The sequence below is a fragment of the Folsomia candida genome, unplaced genomic scaffold (genome assembly GCF_002217175.1).
Source record: "Folsomia candida strain VU population unplaced genomic scaffold, ASM221717v1 Fcan01_Sc028, whole genome shotgun sequence".
Taxonomy (NCBI): domain Eukaryota; kingdom Metazoa; phylum Arthropoda; class Collembola; order Entomobryomorpha; family Isotomidae; genus Folsomia; species Folsomia candida.
The window spans coordinates 1,725,054-1,745,860 of NW_019091220.1; the positions used below are offsets into that span (position 1 = coordinate 1,725,054).

The window sequence follows — 20,807 nt, forward strand, 5'->3', positions numbered from 1 at the left end:
TTGAACATTACCCAACCAAAGTGGATGGTTGCATTTCCTGAAACTTTTCGGAAACCCAGTCGTGCAACGTAACGACGAAATGAGATTTAAAATATGTGTATGTACGAATCAAAAACATAGAAATTTGTTTGTAACACAACGAGAACGGCGAATCCCTCTCGCAGATTCACAACCCCTCTTCATTTTCCAATCTAACAACAATAACGATTTGAATAATTCCAGTAATCATTTACGCCCTGCTTCATTAGTGTCTTTCTTCGAGTCATTCTCATTACGGGAGAGTTAGTCGCATCGTATCCTCGGAAGGGGCGAGCCTTTTCATGACAACGAGCATAATTTCCATGTGCATCCAGACGAAACATAAAGTGACAAATGATATCTGCTCCAGTAAATACGCAGTAATCGTGAAAATAACAACATCCACCTCCACATTTGCATGATTTCCTTATTTTAAAAAAGTGCAACGAGGAAAATTTTCACTTTTCGAGATTCTAAACTTTGTTGGGGAAATTGAGACATATTTCTATCATGAATTGCAGTAAACCTCTTGTCACCATTTATTACACGTTATACGACACGACAAATATTTTGTGGACGATATGTATTTCCTCCCTGCAAATATTTATGTGTGTAGCTCAGCTCAAGCCTCACAAAATAATGATGACTGATGTCTATGGTACGAGGTTGCTTAAAGTATCAAGTTTCAGCTTTTGCTGTCACCAGTGGTAGTGCAGAGTGCAATGGTTATGATATATATAATACTAATAATAAATATCTACCACTACCACGAGAATAACAACCCTTTTCCCATGCTACTAGATATCACTCCTGAATCTGGAATCTCTTCTCGTCCTGATGCGATATAGTACATATTACGTGAACAGCTAGCGCGTGGTTGGTGAGAAGCTCGTTGCAGAAACATAGCTTACTTAACGTTGCGACTTTAGCTTTTTACGAGCATTCTGACTTCAGAGTTGGAGTCGGAGTCAGTCCAAGTAAAGCAAAGATTTTGTAGAAACGTGGAACCTTTTTTTAAGAAAAAGAATTCTTGTTGAAATGTCTGTCATTTCGAAATTAAAAAGTCCCCGAGAGCGAATTCATAGAACGTCCGAGTGGGAGGAGGGCGTGGGTGGGTGGATGAATGTCACTTCATTCGTACCATTATTTCCCCACTTTTGAACATTGAGGTGAGTGCACGAACAATTTGTGTGGATTTTTATCTCCTTGTTTGTCCAGAATATACTTATGTATACCGACCGATAACAAGTTAATTTGAAAGCTTTCGGGCAAAATGTGAGAGAAAATTAAGCCATGTTGTTCACGTTAGATTAAAGTATCAGCTACCACTACGGCATTATTTCTTGCACAGTTTTTGCACGAATATATACACATTATGTGCATATATTGGGAGAAAGAAAGTCAACAAGTTCGTTTCCCGTAGGTTGGTACGTAGGTATGAAGGTATGTAGGTGTACATATGCACTCATGGCACGATTTCTGCCTGTGGGTTGGTAAATATTTGTTGTTTTAAGTTCATGTGTAATTTGCTAGTGAAAAGAGCAGACATTGGCATTTGAGTCTCATGTGGAACAAGCATAAAGTTGCAGAAGATAAGGTAACGATGAAGTTAGAGTGGTCCAAACCTACGTACTGCTATATAAAAGGAGATGAAATCCCATGGCCATCTCCAGTCGGAGAGACAAAGGGGGAAGAATAAGAAGAGGTAAAGTGAGACACGTGCTGGTAAAAACATATCCATTCCGAGTTTCATGCTGAAAAGGTTATCATTCATTCCACTCTGTACTACAATTCTACAACAAACAAACGACTTTCTTATTTTAGTTTGTGCACAAACTCGGGTGAGAAAAGGTATGTATGTATTTTTTTAGTGCATTCCAATCCATCCGAAATAATGCATGCATGTTCATGTCATGATTACTTAGAGAATTTTAGAATTTTAAATTATGCACGTGCTGTTAGTTTTTGCTACTTGGCGAAACCTTCTAAGCCAGGGAAATGCTACTTATTTGCTTCCACTTTGGATTGGACAATGTGTACTTTTAATGCGTCTATTTAATCCAGTTTAATCCTGTACATACACAAATGCAGAATTCACTACGATTTCAAGTAGCCGAACGTTTCCTTAATCCTTTGAGTGATTTTGATTTTAGGAATACATTTGCAGATGAGTACATACATCTACATACACAGATTCCATTAAGCAAACGCATGACCGCTTATGTAGAACTTGTAGTAATCTCCTGATTTTATATTTAGTTACTCGTACATTATTAATTAATGAAGTTAAGGAGAATTTGTGTCCGAAATGTCCATCCAATTATTGCATTCTTAAAAACTTACAGTCCAGACTTCATTTAGCCCGAGACAGATATTTTAAATTTTTGTGAGATGATCCAACTAAATAATATTATCTAGTGGCGTAAAATTCAAAAACGCCGATTACAAATATTTTATACTTTTCGGTGAAAGTTACTCTACACTTCAGATAATGTTTGCCTTCATCAATTTTCCCCAGCAATCAAAATCTCTATTTTTTCTAAAATTAACTATTTTTTAAAAGCGGTGTGCTAACGTGTCACAGACGGATCGACAGACGGACAGGACGATCCCATAAGCACTGACTCGGACTAATACATAAATACAATTATCTAATCTGCAATTCACTTCAGTCTAGTTGAATGAAAGAAAAATGTAAAAATCAAAATAAAGTGGTTTAATCATAAGTATTAATTCTAAAGACCTCTTTCTCTTGAGGATTCTTAAAAAGTAGATACTGACTAACTGAATGAGATTGAGAAATTAAGAGAGACAGGGTCAAGGTGATGTTAGCAACTACAGTAATAAAAATGGTAGAACTGCTTCACAGTGTAAGATGCAATCCCAAAATTTACATAACATAATCACATCACATCGACCACCACTGAAAATTTGACATGTTGCATGTTTTGCATTATTTTCATTATGAAACGTTGAGGTATGTACATATCCGCAGAATTCCAAAGTTCCACCCTGCAAAAACCTGGCAGCCTTGGTTTCAGGTGAATACCATAAGGTTGGCAAGGTTGGTTTTGTGATTCATTGCTAATTGGTGATTCGGGAGTAGTTTCACAATTCTGGAGACGACAAGTTCTCACTTCGTCCCTTTAATCACTCCCTTTCCTACAATTGTAGTAAATAAATACTTGTGTACACTTGCTCCATTACATTGAGTGGTCGTGTTGGGCTATGAGATTCCATTTCCTGCCGTATAAAGTAACCAAATACATGAATGCATACCATGATTTGCGACAAGTTGTTGTGACCTTGTGAGAAATTTCCCTTTCTTCGTAATTCACATGCCAAAATGTCATTACTATTTCCTGCCAAAGTCGGAAAGCACGCGTTTCACTGCAGAGAAGGAGAGAGGAGTGAAAGCTAACGGATTGCAGAAAATACTGGGTGGTAAATAAATAAAAAGTGAAAATTAATTGGGTCCTGGTGGAGATTTTTAGAACAGAAAATTTTTCATAATTATAGAAATTTTGAGGTAAATTATTACAATAATATTTGGGTTATTTTATTTTTTAACTGGTGGGAGATGGACTTTCCTGCAAATTATTCTTATGTACCTTAGCTATTTAATTAACTATCAATCAATCTTCAATTTTTATTTGATAAAGCCTCTGATTATTATTCAGTGCATATGTACGTACTACCAAATTCTATAAGCGGTTATGGTAATAATTATTAGTTGTGGTGTAGCATGAAATTCATATTATGAATCCGGGTTAACATTGAGATGTCCAATCTGATAAAGAATTTACAACAACATCTATAAATATAAACATCCAAGAGGTGTGGTAGTGGTGTCAAAGGTAAGAAGTAACAATTTGAATCTGATTGGATTGCATAATCATTATTTTATTAGTATGGATGCACATTATCCTCATTCATCATCTTCAATGGCAAGAATCTTTAAATATATGATAAGCAAGGTCATTTTTAGCAAACCTCCCAAACATACGGTAATAATGCATGTATCACATCAATATCTGACTACTCCTCCTTCTCACGAGTTACCATTGTTAAAAAAACACTTTAGTGATGATGGTCTTGAATCTTTTGCTATCTAAATTCAAGCCACAGTATTCCTGGCATGTGAATTTGGCCATTTTTTATTTAAGTACTGGTGGGGATTACAGCGGGTTATTTATGGGGACAGAAGTGCTGAACCAATCACAATAATAAGTACCGTTTCATACAATTGAAGTCTTAGTTCTTGTTTTGGCAGACAGCTTGGTGCCATTGTAAAAAGGAGAAGACTTGATAAATATTTTCGTCTTCATCTCTGCCGTAATAACGTACCAGCCATAATACTTACTCTTTTGGGAATCACACGACCAGTCCTTGCGACTCATACCATTTCCACTATTTTCTTCTACGAGGATGAGAAATGAAAACCCTTTCGAGGAAAGCACCCTAGTAAATAATACGTAGTTTTTGGGGCAGAATTTATGGAAGGATCAGAGTCCCCTTGATTTATTGGAGTTTCGTCAACCTAAAAAGATGTTACTTTTCGTGGAGATGACAGAGGTCATAATGCAATATATTCCGGTGCAGTGTGTGTAAAAAGTATGGGATCATTTAACTTTGTGCAAGTGTTTTTAATTGGAAAGGATACCTGCTATGGATGTATTTACACAAAAAAGCTGTTACTTTATCGTTAACATACTTGCTCTAAATAGCAGGAACTGTAACAGACTTTGCTTCCTCGTGGCTGACTTGTAAATAAGTATGTGCATATAATTTTATGAGATCATAGTCCAGCCCAAGTTTTAATTTTGTTAGATTTGACCGATGGATGAGTTTGCAGAAAGAAAGGAACAAACATAATAAATTTGCTGGTCCACTCGTTAAACTTTTTTGTCTATGCCATCGTGGTGGTGTGGTTGGTACTGGCAATTTCAGCTTTAATCGTCTAATTCATAGTTATGTTCTCACAGTCAGGGCGCAGATGTGGTTGGGAGAAGAACACACATTGTAATAATTGTGCAAAAAATAACTTGTGAGATACAAATAATCATCTAAAATTGGACGGTTCATTGATATTGTCGCAGTCTCGGTCGTAATTTTGTTAGTGATTATGAGAAAAAAAAGTTGATGTGACTCCCTTACGATACGAAAAGTGAGACAAATTAGTCCAGTTCCAGTTTCTCACGTACAGATAAAAATCTCGATACTGAAACTTTTTTTGGAACTGGATCCTTATTCGAGTCACATTTTTTGTTTAACAGTAAACGTACTCGTGTGTCATGTTCATTAAATATTACTCACGTATTTTTGCAAATTTGTGTAATGTTGAACTTAATCCGCATTACATGTAGTGAGTGAATTACAATACATAAGTCACATGCAAATGATGAATTTGCTACTTCTTTGCACATGTTAAAATAATATTGTCTGCGTATAAGTGGACTATATGCATAAATAACGATCACAAGGGGAAGCACGAGTTCACAAATAATGGTCTAGCCAAAAATAATAATACGAGTGTCAATCTAATCAACAGATTACCAAAGAGGATACGGATAACGTAACTGCAATATCGGATGATAAGCCGAACCAAAATATAAACTCGAGAACAATATGCCGTCAGTAAAAGGAGAAGAAAAGTGCGAACTAAAAACTTTCCTGGAATTAGTGACGCTGATTTTTGACGTTTCTGTCGTGAAATAAGGAAAACTAATCAAAATACAAAAAGTTACGGCTTTACATAAACCAAAATAGAACCGGATCGGACAACTGAAACAATGGCCGTGTTTCATAAACTTGGCAAATTTGTATGCAACGGATTTCTCCTTGTCATTCGTAAGTTTCTGATTTTTTTCTGCTTTTAATAATGTTTCGAGGTGACAAGGACAATATCGCAGTCACATTTAGTCACATTTCGTTTGGTCCTTAGTGGGACCAAACGAGATAAAATTTACTATTGTAGTTTTGGAGCAAGACACGTTTTATTACTTGTCACCTGTCCACACGAGTCGTTTATTGAGATTTTAGTGCATGATACTCAGGATTATAGCTGTGTTTTCATGAACATGTTTTAATAAGAGTTGGTTTTGGCAGGTAGTGTATCATGTAGCACCGCCTTCGACATATTCATAGGCAGGTCAAACCAAAAAGTTATTTCATTAACGAAATGTTATATAAGTATCACCCAAATCGGTCTTACGGAATTTTTTTTAGAAATCAGGAGTTTGCTGTACTTTGACGAATTCTAATCCTAGTTTTACGCATACATGTACATTTACATATGCACTTTATGTAGTAGTGTGTATCTCTTTAGATCCATGTGTGTATCTATATCTGGAAATATGAAGGAATAGGGCTGTATGTTAAGGGCTGTATGTTACATTCATATACGTCGCCGTACTTATGCATCAAATTCAAAGATTTACAATTTTATGAAAACCCTGTTATCAATTTGATTGACTGAATAACGCATTATTTTATAATCTAAATATTGACACAATTTTATCTTCGTGTGCTATAAAGACATATATGCACTTGGATGTACGTATATATGTATGTATGTGCCATGTGACACTCTCGTTAAGATAAATACTGTCAATAATTGAACCATCGAATACAATACAGTTTGACAATTTATCGAGGAAAATCATCATCCATCACACATTTATCCGTTGAACAAAATTGCATTACATTGTGCCCTCTTAACGATAGCCAAGTCATACGCTTAATTAAAAAAGAAGGCCATGTCCAGCCCACAAAGAGCCATTACATACAAACTTGTACCGAAATGCTAACTTACCACCAACATTCGTTCATTTCATACAAGTTGCAGCTATGTAAAAGACTCATCCTCAGCTGTCCAGTAATTTTTTTGCCGTCATTTTACACACTATATACATCACACTACTATCTGCCTTACATGATTGAGCAATTCGTGCAAATTCTCACACTGTATCAACAAAATCGCAAATAAATAATTACCCGAGATTTTTCCTCTGCCACTTGCATCATAACCCACATATTATATATTTTACTGTACAACGAAAGTAGGATAATTTCTAGTCCAGTTTAAGCTTGTGAATTAATCGTTGTGCAATATTTGCCTCGGAAGAAACAATATCCCGAGTTGTTGAAGTTGTTGATACGAATCTCATACTAGAAATTGTGCTAACTTGCCCATTGGCGTTGTGGTTTTGTGATCTCTAAAGTAAAAAAAAAACTTCTAGTCCTCTGTGTGTGCGCTATTGAGAATAATTAGTGTTGACTAACTGGCTGGGACATTTATTAATATTTGCATCATCTCCACTGGAGTGGTTTCATTTGGCGTCGTAGTAGTATTATTAGTGGCTTGAGGGTATGAAGTGGAAAACAAGAGCGTATTCTGCATAGTAAACATAGTGGAATGTGTGATGAGACCTTGGATGAGGTTTAAGGATAAGGTCAATAATTGGCCTAACAACCCCTTCCTGTTGGCCATACTTGCACTAGTTCTCCTACTCCGAGCTGCGGGGTGTGAATCTAACAGGAAAAATGTGTCTTGTATGTCACCAAGATTTGGGAATTTGAGACTAGTTTTTGATGCAAATACATATGAAATGAACGTATTTCCGATTTATGTTTACAGTCATCCTGATCATCGCACTCTGCCTCCTCAACCTGATAAACCCATCGCTCCCGTCCTTAAGGTGCGAACCCGGTCATGGCGTCAAGGAGCCGAGCATTTCCCACGTGTATCACGGCGACACAGTTTCAACGTTGAAATTGTTCTTTGCCGTGATTGGAGTACCATTTTTGCAGGTGGGGATAGAATTTGAAAATCTAGATTTTCAAAAAACTTCTCTTATGAGAAGTTTTTTTTAAAATCAAGGTGCTTATAAATTATTTAACTTTTAGATGGTGGTAATCGAATGGTTTTGCAACAAGGAGAATCCTTACACGATAAATGCAAATGAATCTAGTCGCTGGAAAAGGACGATGTTACGTGTGTCGAGGTGGTTCAGGGTAAAATGCGAGATGTTTTTTTAAAGAAATTATCAGATAAGTGAAAAGGAACCTGTTTTAAATTTTTGTAAAATGGTAGGATTACATCTACGGGTTGGCAGTTGTTTTGCTGCTTAACGATATCGGGAAGACGACGTTGAATTCACCCAGACCACACTTTCTGGACAGTTGCAAGCCCAATTTTACCAAAGAATCGTGTCACACAGGGTAAGAAATGATAAGGATGGACAATGTGTATAATAAATATGTAAGAAACGACATTCCTTTGTTGTTGACTGTTATCTATTTTTTATTACAAATTCTAGGTGGCTTTCCGATTACGAGTGCACAAATACGGAAATTACGAGGTGGCGACTGGCCGATGCGGTACTAATACTAAATAAATGCAATACATTTTTCACATATAATTTGTATATTAAATAGACTTGGAATTAATCTGTTTTTCTCTTTTACAGAGGAAATCATTCCCATCCGGTCATTCCGCACTGAGTTTTTACGCCGCATTTTTCATGGGAGTACGTAAAACAGCTAATAATGTTCCGTCCTTGAAAGGCAGAAATTATATCTTGTCTTTCAACACGCATTTCAGATTTACCAACACAAAAGAATAAATAAGAGGGTAATGGGGACACTTTTTCTCCTTTGGTTGCATATCTTATGGTTCGGATTTGCCATTTTCTGCTCGTCGTCACGCGTCGCGGACAAGCGACATCATCCAGTGGATGTCACCTTTGGCGGAATATTGGGCGCAATTGGGGGCATTTGTTCAGTAAGATAAGCAATATACAAACAAATCAATAAAATGACTTCTCAAAATTCCGTTATTTATTACAAATCATCTCAATTCATGTCACAGGCCATCATTCTCTGCAAAGGGTTCGGGAAACCACTCCATCTCGGCGTCTATCAGAGTAAAGTAGTTTCCGGTGCCCACAACGGTTCAGCCACCATTTTGGACGGCTTCCCCAACAGTCCGCCCGGAAATGGGCCGCTTCCTCCCGGAATGAATGGGGGGTCACGTCCCCCCACCAACGGCGAAAAACGGCCCTCTCTACGTCGTCTCCTGTCCACCCAATCCACCATGACGCAGATGACGGACATTGTAGAGGATCGAGAATTGGATAGTTTATAGTCAGTTAATCGTAATAAAACTTAAGCGAGTATAATTGTGTAGATTTAATCTCGAGTAAGTATAATATTACGAATATTATCCTACAATTAGTTAGGAGAATAAGGTCTCGTTGCATTTACAACTTTAAATTGAATGGTCATAATCGAAATTATGTGTAAATATGTGCATGCAATTTCTAAGTGTCCGTAAATAGAGGGTAGCGTTAATTTGTAATACGTACATATAATTCATGTCTTTTAAACCATTTTAAGTAAAAAGTAAGGAATTTTAATAAATAAGCGATGATGATTAACGTGTCAACTTTTTTAAATAGTTATATGCAAAGCAAATTTTAAAAATCATTAAAAATCATCTGTATATTACATACAACCATTCGTAGAGGAACAACCTCCTACTGCATTATTAAATGAGACGAACACAAAGTATGATTTTGTGGCGGCGAGCATTTACATTGGTGTTTATTTCCCAAACAAGTTTGCTTACTTAAATAAATTGTTATCAAACATTTACTATGGAGGAGGATGAGGTTATCTGGATGGATATTGATCCTGACCCTATCGTACCACCCCAGTGTCCCGATCCACCCACTTCGAAAAAGAAAGATGTCGATAAACACGCGGAAAGATTAGCTGCCTCCTCCAGATTTGCCAAACAAATCATACTTAATCGCGACAAAAATGAACTTCGTCATCGTCCCTGGTTCAGGTCGTTACCAATTCGAAATGTCATCCTGACGATGTACACCGCTCTGTCATCCTCTGAAGAGATGAAACCCTTCCAACTGCTCGGACTGGGAGAAACCTTGTTGCAATTTTTGAAAAAGTTGGCCGGAAATCCGGGTTCCGAGAATCAACAGGTGTTGATGGGGGGAGAAACCAATTATGGTAATTGCAATTAATATTAGTAGTAACTTGCTTTTCAAGATTTAGCTTCGTATTTTCATTAATGTTATCAAAATGCAAAATAGGAATAACGAACAAACGACGAGAAAATGACCGCGACCTGGATAAATACTTAACCATTTTGGAAAACATTTTTATCCAGCTGAAACGTTATGAGAATGACGAAGAGGTTCAGAAAGATTCAAAAAAGTTTCTCGATACGGTTTGGAAATTGCACACAAGTGGTAATACAAATACTTTTAGGTTCTTGCAACAATATTTTTAATCGTTTTAACCATCTAACCTAATCTTAGGTACGATTGATCTCAGCAGAACCACAATTCCTGGTTCAATGGTCCATTCTAGCCCATCACGTTTGAAAACCGCCCTCGCGACCTTCATCGGTCCTCAGATAGAAGATGAGGACCTACAAAATACGTCCTCATTCGCCCTTATTCCATTATGTGACCGGAATCCCGAGAACTTTTTGCAAGTTATGCAGTCCCTCAGGGTGAAGTACCTCGATAACTCTTCTGGAGTTGATAAGAAGAAACAAATCCTAGATCTTGGGTCGAAATTGCAGACGGATCTAATGCAACGGTTAGGTCACGGGGTTAAATATGCGTCCCTCTTCCCCACCCCATTTCACCCCCTGCTGCTTTTCTTGTCACAAATATTGTCTAATCATTCGTCGAAGAATCTCATGCAAAATGAAATCGTACAGAAAGAAATACGAAATCTCCTCGATAAATTATCCCACCAGTGCGAACTGGACAGTTTTAATTGCTCTGACGTCATATTTATCTTAGCCACGAATCCTAATATTCCGAAGGACATTATTTTTAGCAATGAGATACCTCGTCCCCCACAGATTCGTAATAGTGACGGCTTGTGGTTTAGACGGTGTCTAAGAAATAGTGATTTAATTATGCCGATTACCGTTAACTAGGAAAAATGGACACTGATTTCGGTTAGTGTGTAGTGCTTTTAAATTTTTTATTTAACTTATTTACTGTTTTTGTATCTGACATTGATCATGGTCCTTAATTACTTATAATTACTCAGCCTCATCAGTATTATACACATTTATCCCAGCCAAATATTGCAATACATTATTCGTCCTTATACACTCTTTCACCCTGTCAAATAGTCAAATTAAAAGTACTTTCTCTCATTGTAAAATTCACAAAGAAACCACATTTCGTTCCATTATGTAAGAATTTTGTGTATTAATGTTGTATCGTATAATATTCATGTCAACAATGGATTTATTTGTAGAAATTGAAAAAATGGTTTTAAACGCATTCTTTTTTTTGCCCACTTATTTACAATCTGTTTGACTTGACTGACCAAGATTGAAATTATGGATTACTAAGCGTGAACACAGATACATGCGATCAAATGCATTTATGTATGTGTAATAATAAGTCTTCCAAATTCTACACCCTTAGTGGGAGACGTTCTTCGATCCGACTCGGCAACGGCAGCATGACTTCATCTTGCAAATGGTTGGTGGCATTCTGAACCGCAATGTCCTCTTCAACAATCGTATCAGAATCCATCATCTCTGCTGGTAGCCGTTGGGCGAATTCGGATCTTAGCATTGTGAAACTGGGACGCTGGGTGGGTGTTTCTCGCCAACACTCTCGCATAATGCTGTACCTGCAATTACACCCATTATTTTAATTGCATATACTATCCCAAATGTTAATGATGAAGCTACAATCCCAGGTTGTTTACATTTCCATATTCGAATAGCGTGGCTTATCCAGTCGATATCCATTGGCCAGCTTTTGGATAAATTCAGTGTTAAAGGTAACCCCAAAATATGGAACGTCCGCCAAGCTGAAGAGTTCCCAAAGAAGAATTCCGAATCCCCAAACGTCAGAGAGGACAGAGAAACTGTGATCGGTTAAGGATTCGGGAGCAAGCCACTTCCAAGGGAGGGGAACATCCTTTATTGGTATTGCAAAAATTTAATGAACGCCTAGTGGCATAATTTTAGGCAGGAAAACCATTTTATACCTTTGAATTCCGAAGATAGTAACTCGAACACTTGTACAGCTGTTTTGAAAGTCCGAAATCAGTGACTTTGGCCGTTTGTCCGACATCAAGGAGAACGTTTCTTAATGCCACGTCGCCGTGGATGATCTTCTTACTCGCCAAGTATTCCAATCCTGTAGCAATTTCGTAGCTCCATTTGATCAGGTCGGTCGTCTTTATGGCGTAGTTGAATCGGACGTAGGATGGGCTGCGAAATAAAACGTTCAAGCTGACCAGGTTAAATTAAAGAATTAGGAATTCAATTAATTACTCGGCAGCTGGGATCAGGTTGTCGTTATCTTGCAAAATTTCCTCAAATTCGTCAAGGAATGAGGTACGACGATTTGCAATGTACTGTTCCAAATTTCCAAGAGCGCAATATTCCACGATGACGAATGCCCGGCCTGTCAATAGAAGAGGAGTCAAAATTGTGCATAATATTTAATTCCATATTTTAACAAAATTATGAATTTCCAGATCCATACGTTCCGAAAGTTGTGCCGTAACTGCTCCCACCAGTCTCACAATATTTTTATGATATCCGATATAAATCATGATCTTAAGTTCGGAAAGCAGAGCTTTGAAGTGGTGCATATCCCGAGTTTTCAACGTTTTAATGGCCACCGTGTAAGACTGATTCTCATTCGGGATGACTTTTCCTTTTAAAACTATCCCGAATTCGCCTTGGCCCAAGATCGTGTCAAAATCTAAGCACAATGAACATACATCATAATAAGAAAAAAAAGTCTTAAATCGAACTTATATTTATACACGTGAACTCATACCGATGCTTAAGTGTTCCTCCTTAATTTCGTAGGCGTCTTCATCATACGGCAGGTAAAATGCTTTCTCGCCAACATCAGAATAATTTTTGACAGCCTCAGGATTGCCAAGTTTAAATTCGTCGACATCAAAGTCGGTGAAGAAGAAGGTGTACCCACTCTGCAATCATAAAATAGTTAAAATTTCATAAAAATAGCACAATTATACATAGAGAAAGTTTACAAGTACCGGCTTTCTTCCTCCTTTGAACAATTGGACTGACATGATTACAACGACAACGAAACAGAGGAAAAGTGCTGCTCCAAGGATTGAGAAAATTATGGTCCACAGGCTCACTAATTGTTTAAAAAATTATGAAAGTGAGTACCCCAACCTTACTTTCACTTTAATAATAATAACCATAATATCTGAGAAAAGTGTGTAAATATGCACGTGCCTCGGACATAAACGGTGAAAGTCTTATACACCATTCCCCTCGGATTGGACGCATTACAGGAATAAATAACACCATGATCAGATTCTCCAACTTCGGGGAAAGTCAGGGTGGCTATTGTCAAATTGTTTTTTGTCACGTCAAACATCAGGTCAGATCGAATTTCCTAGAAAATTATGGCACAAATTAATAATGTGCTAAATGTTGGAAGTAAATATGTATGAAGTTACCTCTCCGTTTCTGTACCACAAAATGTCCGGATGTGGGAAACCTTTCGCTTCGCAGATAAGCGTCTTATTTTTATCATTTGGGTGAAAGTACACGGTTACGTTGGAGGGTTCAAGGAACGTGGGGGCAACCGTGTCTGTAGCATAAAAATAATATCATCCTTGCTCAATTAACAACTGTATCTAACTATTCACTAATTTACCTCGGACGTTAATCGTCAGACTAGTGTTTATCCAACTCGTCTCGTTCCAAATGGGCGCTTCACAGAAAATCTTTTCAATTTCCGGTTTCGAAATGTAGATTGAAACATCCTCCTTTATCAGCGAATCCGTAAGACGCATCCCAATTCCTACAAATTCATTTACCACATTAAATTTTTATTTTTTCCAATTAATTAACCAATTTTAGCATACTGGTCGCATTCGCCGTAATCATAGCCCCATCTTTAAGTTGAATCTTCCACACGAATCCACGCGAAAAGACGAACCGAGCCGCAACGCAGGTGAAGGGTACCTTTAAAAAACCGATTTAAAAACGATTAAAAATTGGAATTAAGGGTAAATGCTTTCTCTGTAAATATGTCACCTTTTCGCCAACATTGTAAATGACATGAGTTCCGAAAGTGGCTGCCATACTGAGAATTTCCTCCCTCGGAGAAATTCTCCAATTTTGGACGAGCTTTCCGCCCAATGCAATGAAGTAAGTTGTCCGAGAGGGTTCCACATACTTGGAGGACGTGCATGCAACCACACCCCCATTTTCATTCTTCCCCACGGTCTCGCACTCCTCGTCCAAGGGTCGCTTCACCTCGGCGAAGAACTGCTTGACCAGGTTTTTTGAACAGGTTTGACCTAGAGTAGAACATTTGCAGGTGGAGTGCGAAGGACAGGTCGTGACCTGGGTCATATTAAGAAAAGATCATTCACTATTGCGAATGAATGTCATGAATAATTTACAATAATTCTTCATACCTCATTCATACACCTGTCCACCATACGACACTCCACGACAGATCTACAATTAGAACTGGTTTTGACTTCTAGCCCTAGCGAACCAGTGCACATGATGGATTGCCGATCTCGCCCACGGGAGAAAGGATTCTCAAACATTTCCGGTAAAAGGGCAGCTTTCCCTTTAATTTTCGTCTCTTCTACAACAGGAGGTTCCGCTTTAATTTACATGTTTCACAAAACATTCCTTTGAAAAAGAAACTTTTAATCTGGGTATGAATTACCACTCTCTTCCAGTTTTAAAACGACCTCATCTTGGACCGAGTTTTCATTTTTAGCAACACACTTGTAATTTCCGAATGGATCTGGAATTCTCTTGAGATGCATTGTGAATCCATTTTTCGGATCGTAGCGCAAATGCTCGCCTTCAGACATGCGCTCGAAACCCTTAATTGGAAAGTTAGTGATTAATAATTTATTGACTGCTTTCACTGTTAAACAAATACCTCGTGCGTAGTTCGGTACAGGGCGACGGGAATTTTTGGATTTGTCACTGAACATGGGAGAATGGCAAGGTCAGCATTTTTTGCATGAACAGTTATTTCTTCGCCCAGGTCGCCAAGTAGGAGGAAGGGAGGTGTGGTTCCTATTATTAGTTTATATTTATGCGTTAACAAGTAGACAGAAATGTGTTTTAGGACATTTTTTAGGCATCTTTGACATATGCATTAAAATACTTGAGATGCAAAGATTCATAAAAATTGTATCGTACGAGCAGATTAATATTGTAATTTATCAAGAGATAAGATCATAAATCATATAAATTAGTATTGAAATATTCTAGTTATTCACATCCGTCTGAATTTATAGATAATTTTAGCCTGTCAATTATTTGTCCTATTTGCTCTTTTAATCTCACGTCGATGGAAAACAAAATTGGTGTGCAAACGCATACAACCCTTCAAATTGATTAGTGCATATATTTGACTTGACAGGGTAGCTTTTTCATCGGAAACAACTCATCAAGTTGACTTGGTACATACGGAATGCAAAATAGGTAGTGCGAAAAACTGCGAAAAAAATTAATCTGATTAAACAACTGCTGTGTGAACTCTAAAAAGCAAGTTTCATTTATATATGTATAATTTACATAATGCGGTTTCACGGGTACATATAGACAAGCTTAACGATCGCGTAATAAAAATCCACACCTAATGAACCATTAAAAATAAATGGTTTCTACTTTGACATTGATTAATTGTCATATGTTCTCCTCATGCTTTTAATAATGGTTGCTCATGTCAATCAAATAATTGTTTATTAAAAAAAATATCGAGCTTGTTTAATACTTTTAAGTGCAATTCCTCACCTTAGAACTTTTTACTTTTTCAAGCTATATTTTATTATACTTACCATTTGCATAAATGTAAAACCCAGCAGCAGCATTATCTGTGGTTTCCTTGTCATCGCTACCAATGTGCCAACATTTGTACTGACCAGTGGCTTCTCGGTCTGTGGAGATGTTGACTCGAATTACGAAACATTCCTGGTCGTCATCGCTGTTTGGTGGATATCGAAATGTTTCGACCTGTTGAAGCTCAAGGGCCTACGGAAAATGAATTTATGAATAATGTATGATAATTTCGTTTTTATGTGCATCGATTTTTTGTTTTACAAAACTACAATTATTTCATCCAGGTACAGGCATATTTTCTATTTTTAAATCATATTCCTGCAGAAATACATACGTGCAAAGTTGTTTATCGAATCATAACTGTTTTTAATTATGGTTTACAAAACCGACCTGAGGCGAGCAATGATAAACAATTGACAGCTTACCAAATGTTTATATATTGGATTCTATTCGTAGAATTTACGACCGTAGGACGTAATAAAAAGTTCAGCTCAAAAGGAGAGGTTGTGAACTTTTAACTCATGGATCTCGATGCCCTTTGGATATGTTATAGTGCCCATGAATCAGCAAGAACTCCCAAGTGGTTTTATGCAAAGGCCACATTTGCGCCCGCCACACCCACTCAAAGGTGCCCAAAAAACGGAGAAAGTAGTGCTTTCACTCATTCAAATCCACGCCAAAAATCCAATTTTACTCGGATTTTGAAATTCCCTGTACACGATTATACTCCCAGATAGTTGTTTTCTTACACCAAAACTCAAATTCAACTTTTTGAAATTTTTAGTATTTTTAAAATTTAAAATTCTGAATGAGCACTTTTGTAGTAATAATGCAAATTATGCCTGCGAAATAATCATCAAAAAAGTTGAGTTTGATGTTGGAAATAAGAAAGTAACTATCTGGGAGTATAATGGTGAAAGAAATTTGAAAATCGGAGTAAAATTAGATTTTTGGCGTGGTTTTTAATGAGTGAAAGCTGGAGTGAAAGCGATTTTTTGGGCACCTTTGAGTGGGTGTGGCGGGCGCAAATGTGGCCAAGGTATCAAACCACTTCCTGTTGATTCATGGGACACGCTTGCATATCCAAAGGGCATCGGGATCCGTGAGTTGATAGTACACAATCTCTCCTCCTCAGTTCATTTGCAGGACAAGGAAGGACAATGCTTAATGCAAAATAATCGATACTGTACATACATAATAGTAATTAGACAACCTTCGTAAATCAACTATACAACGGCCTAGTTTAATACACTGTTTTATTACCACGTAGTCTTTATTCAAACAATTAGATACGTAAATACTTATGATGAGCTGTCTCAAATATGATTCAATACGGTTACAAGAATTTCCGAATTTTTAACGTTTTCCAAATTTTACGAAAACAATTATGAAATTGTTTGTATTTATGCAATATATTACAAATCTTGAACACATTTTCATAAAATTTCCATAAATGATTAATCCTTTTTGCAGCTTTTAATGAGAAATGATGTATGATGACAATAAATTGTCTAATTTTTATTAGTTTGTCACTATTTTGACGATTTTCAGATACAAATGCCTTAAAAATATATAGTCTCTTGATATATAGCATCTTGATGCATTTTTAATAATTTTTGCTTTTGAATGTTTAACTGCAGACTTGACAATTACATGCAACAATTTCTTTAAAAATTAGAAACGGCTTACCAAATATCCCTCAAAGTCAAAATCAATCGGTTTGACGGATCTGCACTCTAACGTGACATTCGCTTTCTGCCCAATGAACACAGCCTCAGATTCATTCCGAATGTTTCCCAGCTTCAGATTGGGGGGTGAAAGTAGGCGTATTTTTGGAGAAAGTGGGCATTTTTCGAGATCGTCGGACCCAACTGTGTAGCCAATAATAAAGGCCACACTGATAGCAACCCAAATTTCGAACAGGAACCAGTTAGTCCGCATTTTAAATTAGAGCTCGTGCCAAATATTTCAAAATTTCCACGAAAATTGTAATTTTCGATAATCCTTCCCCATAATCTGATCTATGTATCTGATTAACTCTGAAATTCTGGACAAAATGCGCCCACCTCCAGCAGGATTTTTCTTCTGTTAAGCAACAGCATGAAATGGACAAACTTTTGTTGCCTATGTGTCCATACGCAGTGTAATCTTTGAGCGAAAATGTCAATATTTGTATCTTGTGGTGTATTGTTCTTTGCGATGCTATAAAACCAATTATTACACAGTTTGATAACTGCACATTGGTTCGAGAGGCTTATATATTGTCTCAGCGGGGGCCAATTTGTTGTAAATTAATACTTATTGCTTGGAGGAGGTGGAGAGAAGCTTGCTCATTTATGTGGCCAATATGTATAAAAATAATTGCAGACTGAAGCTACTTCTGTGTCTACTTCTGTATGGTGTTGAATGTCCAAGAAGAGGTTGCATTGTCCATTTGAGAATATTTTGAAGCAGACAAAATGCTATTAAAATTCTAAATGTAAATAATTCACGCGAAAGTATTGGAGTCTCTCCAACAACAAATTTTGTTCGTATGTAACAGCAAACTGTTTGTTTATCTTGAACTGTGTAGCATAGTAGGCAACATAAACGAGTTATTTTTTTAAAATTTTGAATAATTTTCCATGATGCGTGCGTGTCCAACAACACTTACACGCACTTATATGCGAATATTCCTTGAAATATATTCAGAAATATAAATTAGTTCTCTAAGAGGGTGTAATTTGACTACTGTAGTAATTCAAGTCAAAATGAGGAATATTATTATAAATGTTATGGCCATGAACTTCTGCAGTTTATTTTTCTACCTGGACATTCTTGACATGCAAAATAAACACAATGTTGTATAGAAAAATCAGATTATGTTGTTTACCGATGAATGTAAATTATTAGACCATTTCGCACACTAAGGGGATTGACACACGACACGAATACGGCAAAATTAACCCTATCCTCACAAAATTTGGATCCATTGTCAATATCGAAATACATTAAACAAACTTTTAGGGAAATTTGATTTGCATGTAGAACTGTTTTGCGTACGTGCCGATCTTATCGATATTGTCCACTTTCATGTTCATGAAGACAATATCACTATTTAATGGCTTATTTTACAATCAGAAATAGAAACACTTTGTTAGATACACATGACACAAATATTATGAAGCGTTTTAAATCAACAAATTTCACAGGTATTTTAACAATTTAGTAAAACAATGTCCCCGTTTGCAGAGAACACATTTAATCGATGTAAGTAATCACACTATAAATATCTATTTTATTCTTCACAAATTCGAAAAAATGTTACGTCAAACTCTTAGATTTTTTTATCTAGCACGTCACACACAATGCAGATGTGTTTATTATCTTGTCTTCCGTCAGCATCAGAAAATTATTTACTCGGAAATGGACAAATAATTTAAATATGTAACGCCGGAAAATTTTAACAAACCACATTAGATGTCTGTAAGTATTTAGATGTCTATAATCTGCTGTCTAGGCAGATGTTCATTACCATTCGTACACATATCTATACGGCAATTGCTTAACCAAAAAAAACAGCATAATTTATTTGTTAGGTTGATGATTTATCTTGTTTGGATAAGTTTATTCTCGTCACATAAATTATAGTGGTGGATAGAACTATGTAATAACGACGTTTCTGTATTTATTAATTAGATTGTATCCAGTAGTACTATTTGTGTACCAGCATTATAATTCATCCTAAATTCAGCACAAGTTTTTCATAAACCACTTGTATGAAGATAATATCCATGATACAGGAAGATGCGACTTTGTGTTCTACGCACTCTTTGTACGTATTTATAAATGTGTGCATACGCTTTGTTCGACACTTATCTCATTTATAGTCTTGTCTGGTTTGTTACTTAATAAGTTGACGAGACAAAATACCAAGTTCACATCTAATGAGACCCACGTGGCATAAATAATGGAACCATTTACTATAAACGGTATCGCTACTTTCACTCAACACATTACACACTTTTGTACATAAGTGAACACGGGTTTGTCTCACAGCACAGCCACATCAACGGTATTAGTATTGCATCACGGTCACATCTGTACCTATCCTTCACCTGATTATGGAGACAAATGCGTGATCACTTTACTTTACGACACACTGCGTTATCTTGTTTGTTAAGGAACTTGGGTAAATGAACTGTAATCGTCCAGACACGTGACGAGGTTTGCTTAGTTTGTATTTATAGAAAGTTGAGTATGCTTTCACATTTTTGATTCGTCTTTCTCCTGCTTATGTAAATCTTAAAGTGGAATCAATTTAAATATTATGTATTTTGGTATTTAAGATTTCACATTAAACTTTAATCACTTTCTGCCTTTGTCTCCAGACGAATTTCGTACAACAAAGTCCTTGCAAAGTAGGATTTTTACTGTATGAGTATGTACCTGCGACACATAAATCATCCAAAAAATTTGACTCGAATTAGTAGTATGAAAACAGGATTGATTTGATACCTACTTAGTACCCAATACAGCTATCTATTCATTTGACAAGTATAATTGCAACTACATATACACCTTTGAACCAAATCAAAGACATATAATTGCTACTACTCTGGTCAAGACGTAACTAAACAATAAGGATAACCAAAATTGTCTCAGTCGGAGGGTAGTAACTATGTATTTCATTTCATGCTAAAAACAGCCCCTCATCCATACGTACATAGTTTATGTGAAAGGTTCACATTGACTTCATGCATGACTGCGCTTAGTTAGAACGCGATTCGCAAAAGTTAAAAAGCACTTGTACATAGCTAAAATATCAGTAATGACGACTTGATATTGTCTCTCTGTGAATCAGAAGCGATGTGCGACTACATATTTTTTGTTATAAATAATTTGCATACGTTGTTTGCTATGTACAAGT

The 20,807-nt window shown here is 36.6% G+C and overlaps 3 protein-coding genes across 5 annotated transcripts; 2 read left to right on the top strand and 1 right to left on the bottom strand.

The window, feature by feature from the left end:
- The first annotated feature begins 971 nt into the window (after positions 1-971).
- Positions 972-9,466, top strand: LOC110859793 (phospholipid phosphatase 1). Of its 3 annotated transcripts, none has more exons than XM_022108785.2 (9): positions 972-1,187; positions 5,570-5,868; positions 7,658-7,830; positions 7,927-8,034; positions 8,114-8,241; positions 8,340-8,400; positions 8,490-8,549; positions 8,624-8,803; positions 8,891-9,466. In XM_022108785.2, exons 2-9 carry the CDS (start codon positions 5,811-5,813, stop codon positions 9,164-9,166), a joined length of 1,044 nt encoding a protein of 347 aa, XP_021964477.1. In that variant the 5' UTR covers positions 972-1,187; positions 5,570-5,810; the 3' UTR covers positions 9,167-9,466. The 3 variants fall into 3 exon arrangements, with proteins under 3 accessions (XP_021964477.1, XP_035715765.1, XP_021964476.1); XM_035859872.1 differs by lacking the exon at positions 972-1,187 and adding an exon at positions 1,737-1,869; XM_022108784.2 differs by lacking the exons at positions 972-1,187; positions 5,570-5,868 and adding an exon at positions 6,793-7,572.
- Positions 9,467-9,586: 120 nt separating this feature from the next.
- Positions 9,587-11,332, top strand: LOC110859901. Its single transcript, XM_022108931.2, has 3 exons — positions 9,587-10,050; positions 10,134-10,292; positions 10,362-11,332. The coding sequence occupies exons 1-3, from the start codon at positions 9,678-9,680 to the stop codon at positions 10,994-10,996; spliced, it is 1,167 nt and encodes a 388-aa protein (XP_021964623.1). The 5' UTR covers positions 9,587-9,677; the 3' UTR covers positions 10,997-11,332.
- LOC110859900 (vascular endothelial growth factor receptor 1) lies at positions 11,019-20,495 on the bottom strand. The gene is made up of 17 exons (XM_022108930.2): positions 17,588-20,495; positions 15,898-16,090; positions 14,991-15,130; positions 14,769-14,931; positions 14,506-14,684; positions 14,120-14,431; positions 13,948-14,047; positions 13,737-13,883; positions 13,537-13,670; positions 13,310-13,472; positions 13,102-13,208; positions 12,876-13,032; positions 12,576-12,797; positions 12,362-12,494; positions 12,073-12,298; positions 11,788-12,002; positions 11,019-11,709 (listed from the first exon to the last, which is right to left on the bottom strand). The coding sequence occupies exons 1-17, from the start codon at positions 17,837-17,839 to the stop codon at positions 11,487-11,489; spliced, it is 3,066 nt and encodes a 1,021-aa protein (XP_021964622.2). The 5' UTR covers positions 17,840-20,495; the 3' UTR covers positions 11,019-11,486.
- Positions 20,496-20,807: the final 312 nt, after the last annotated feature.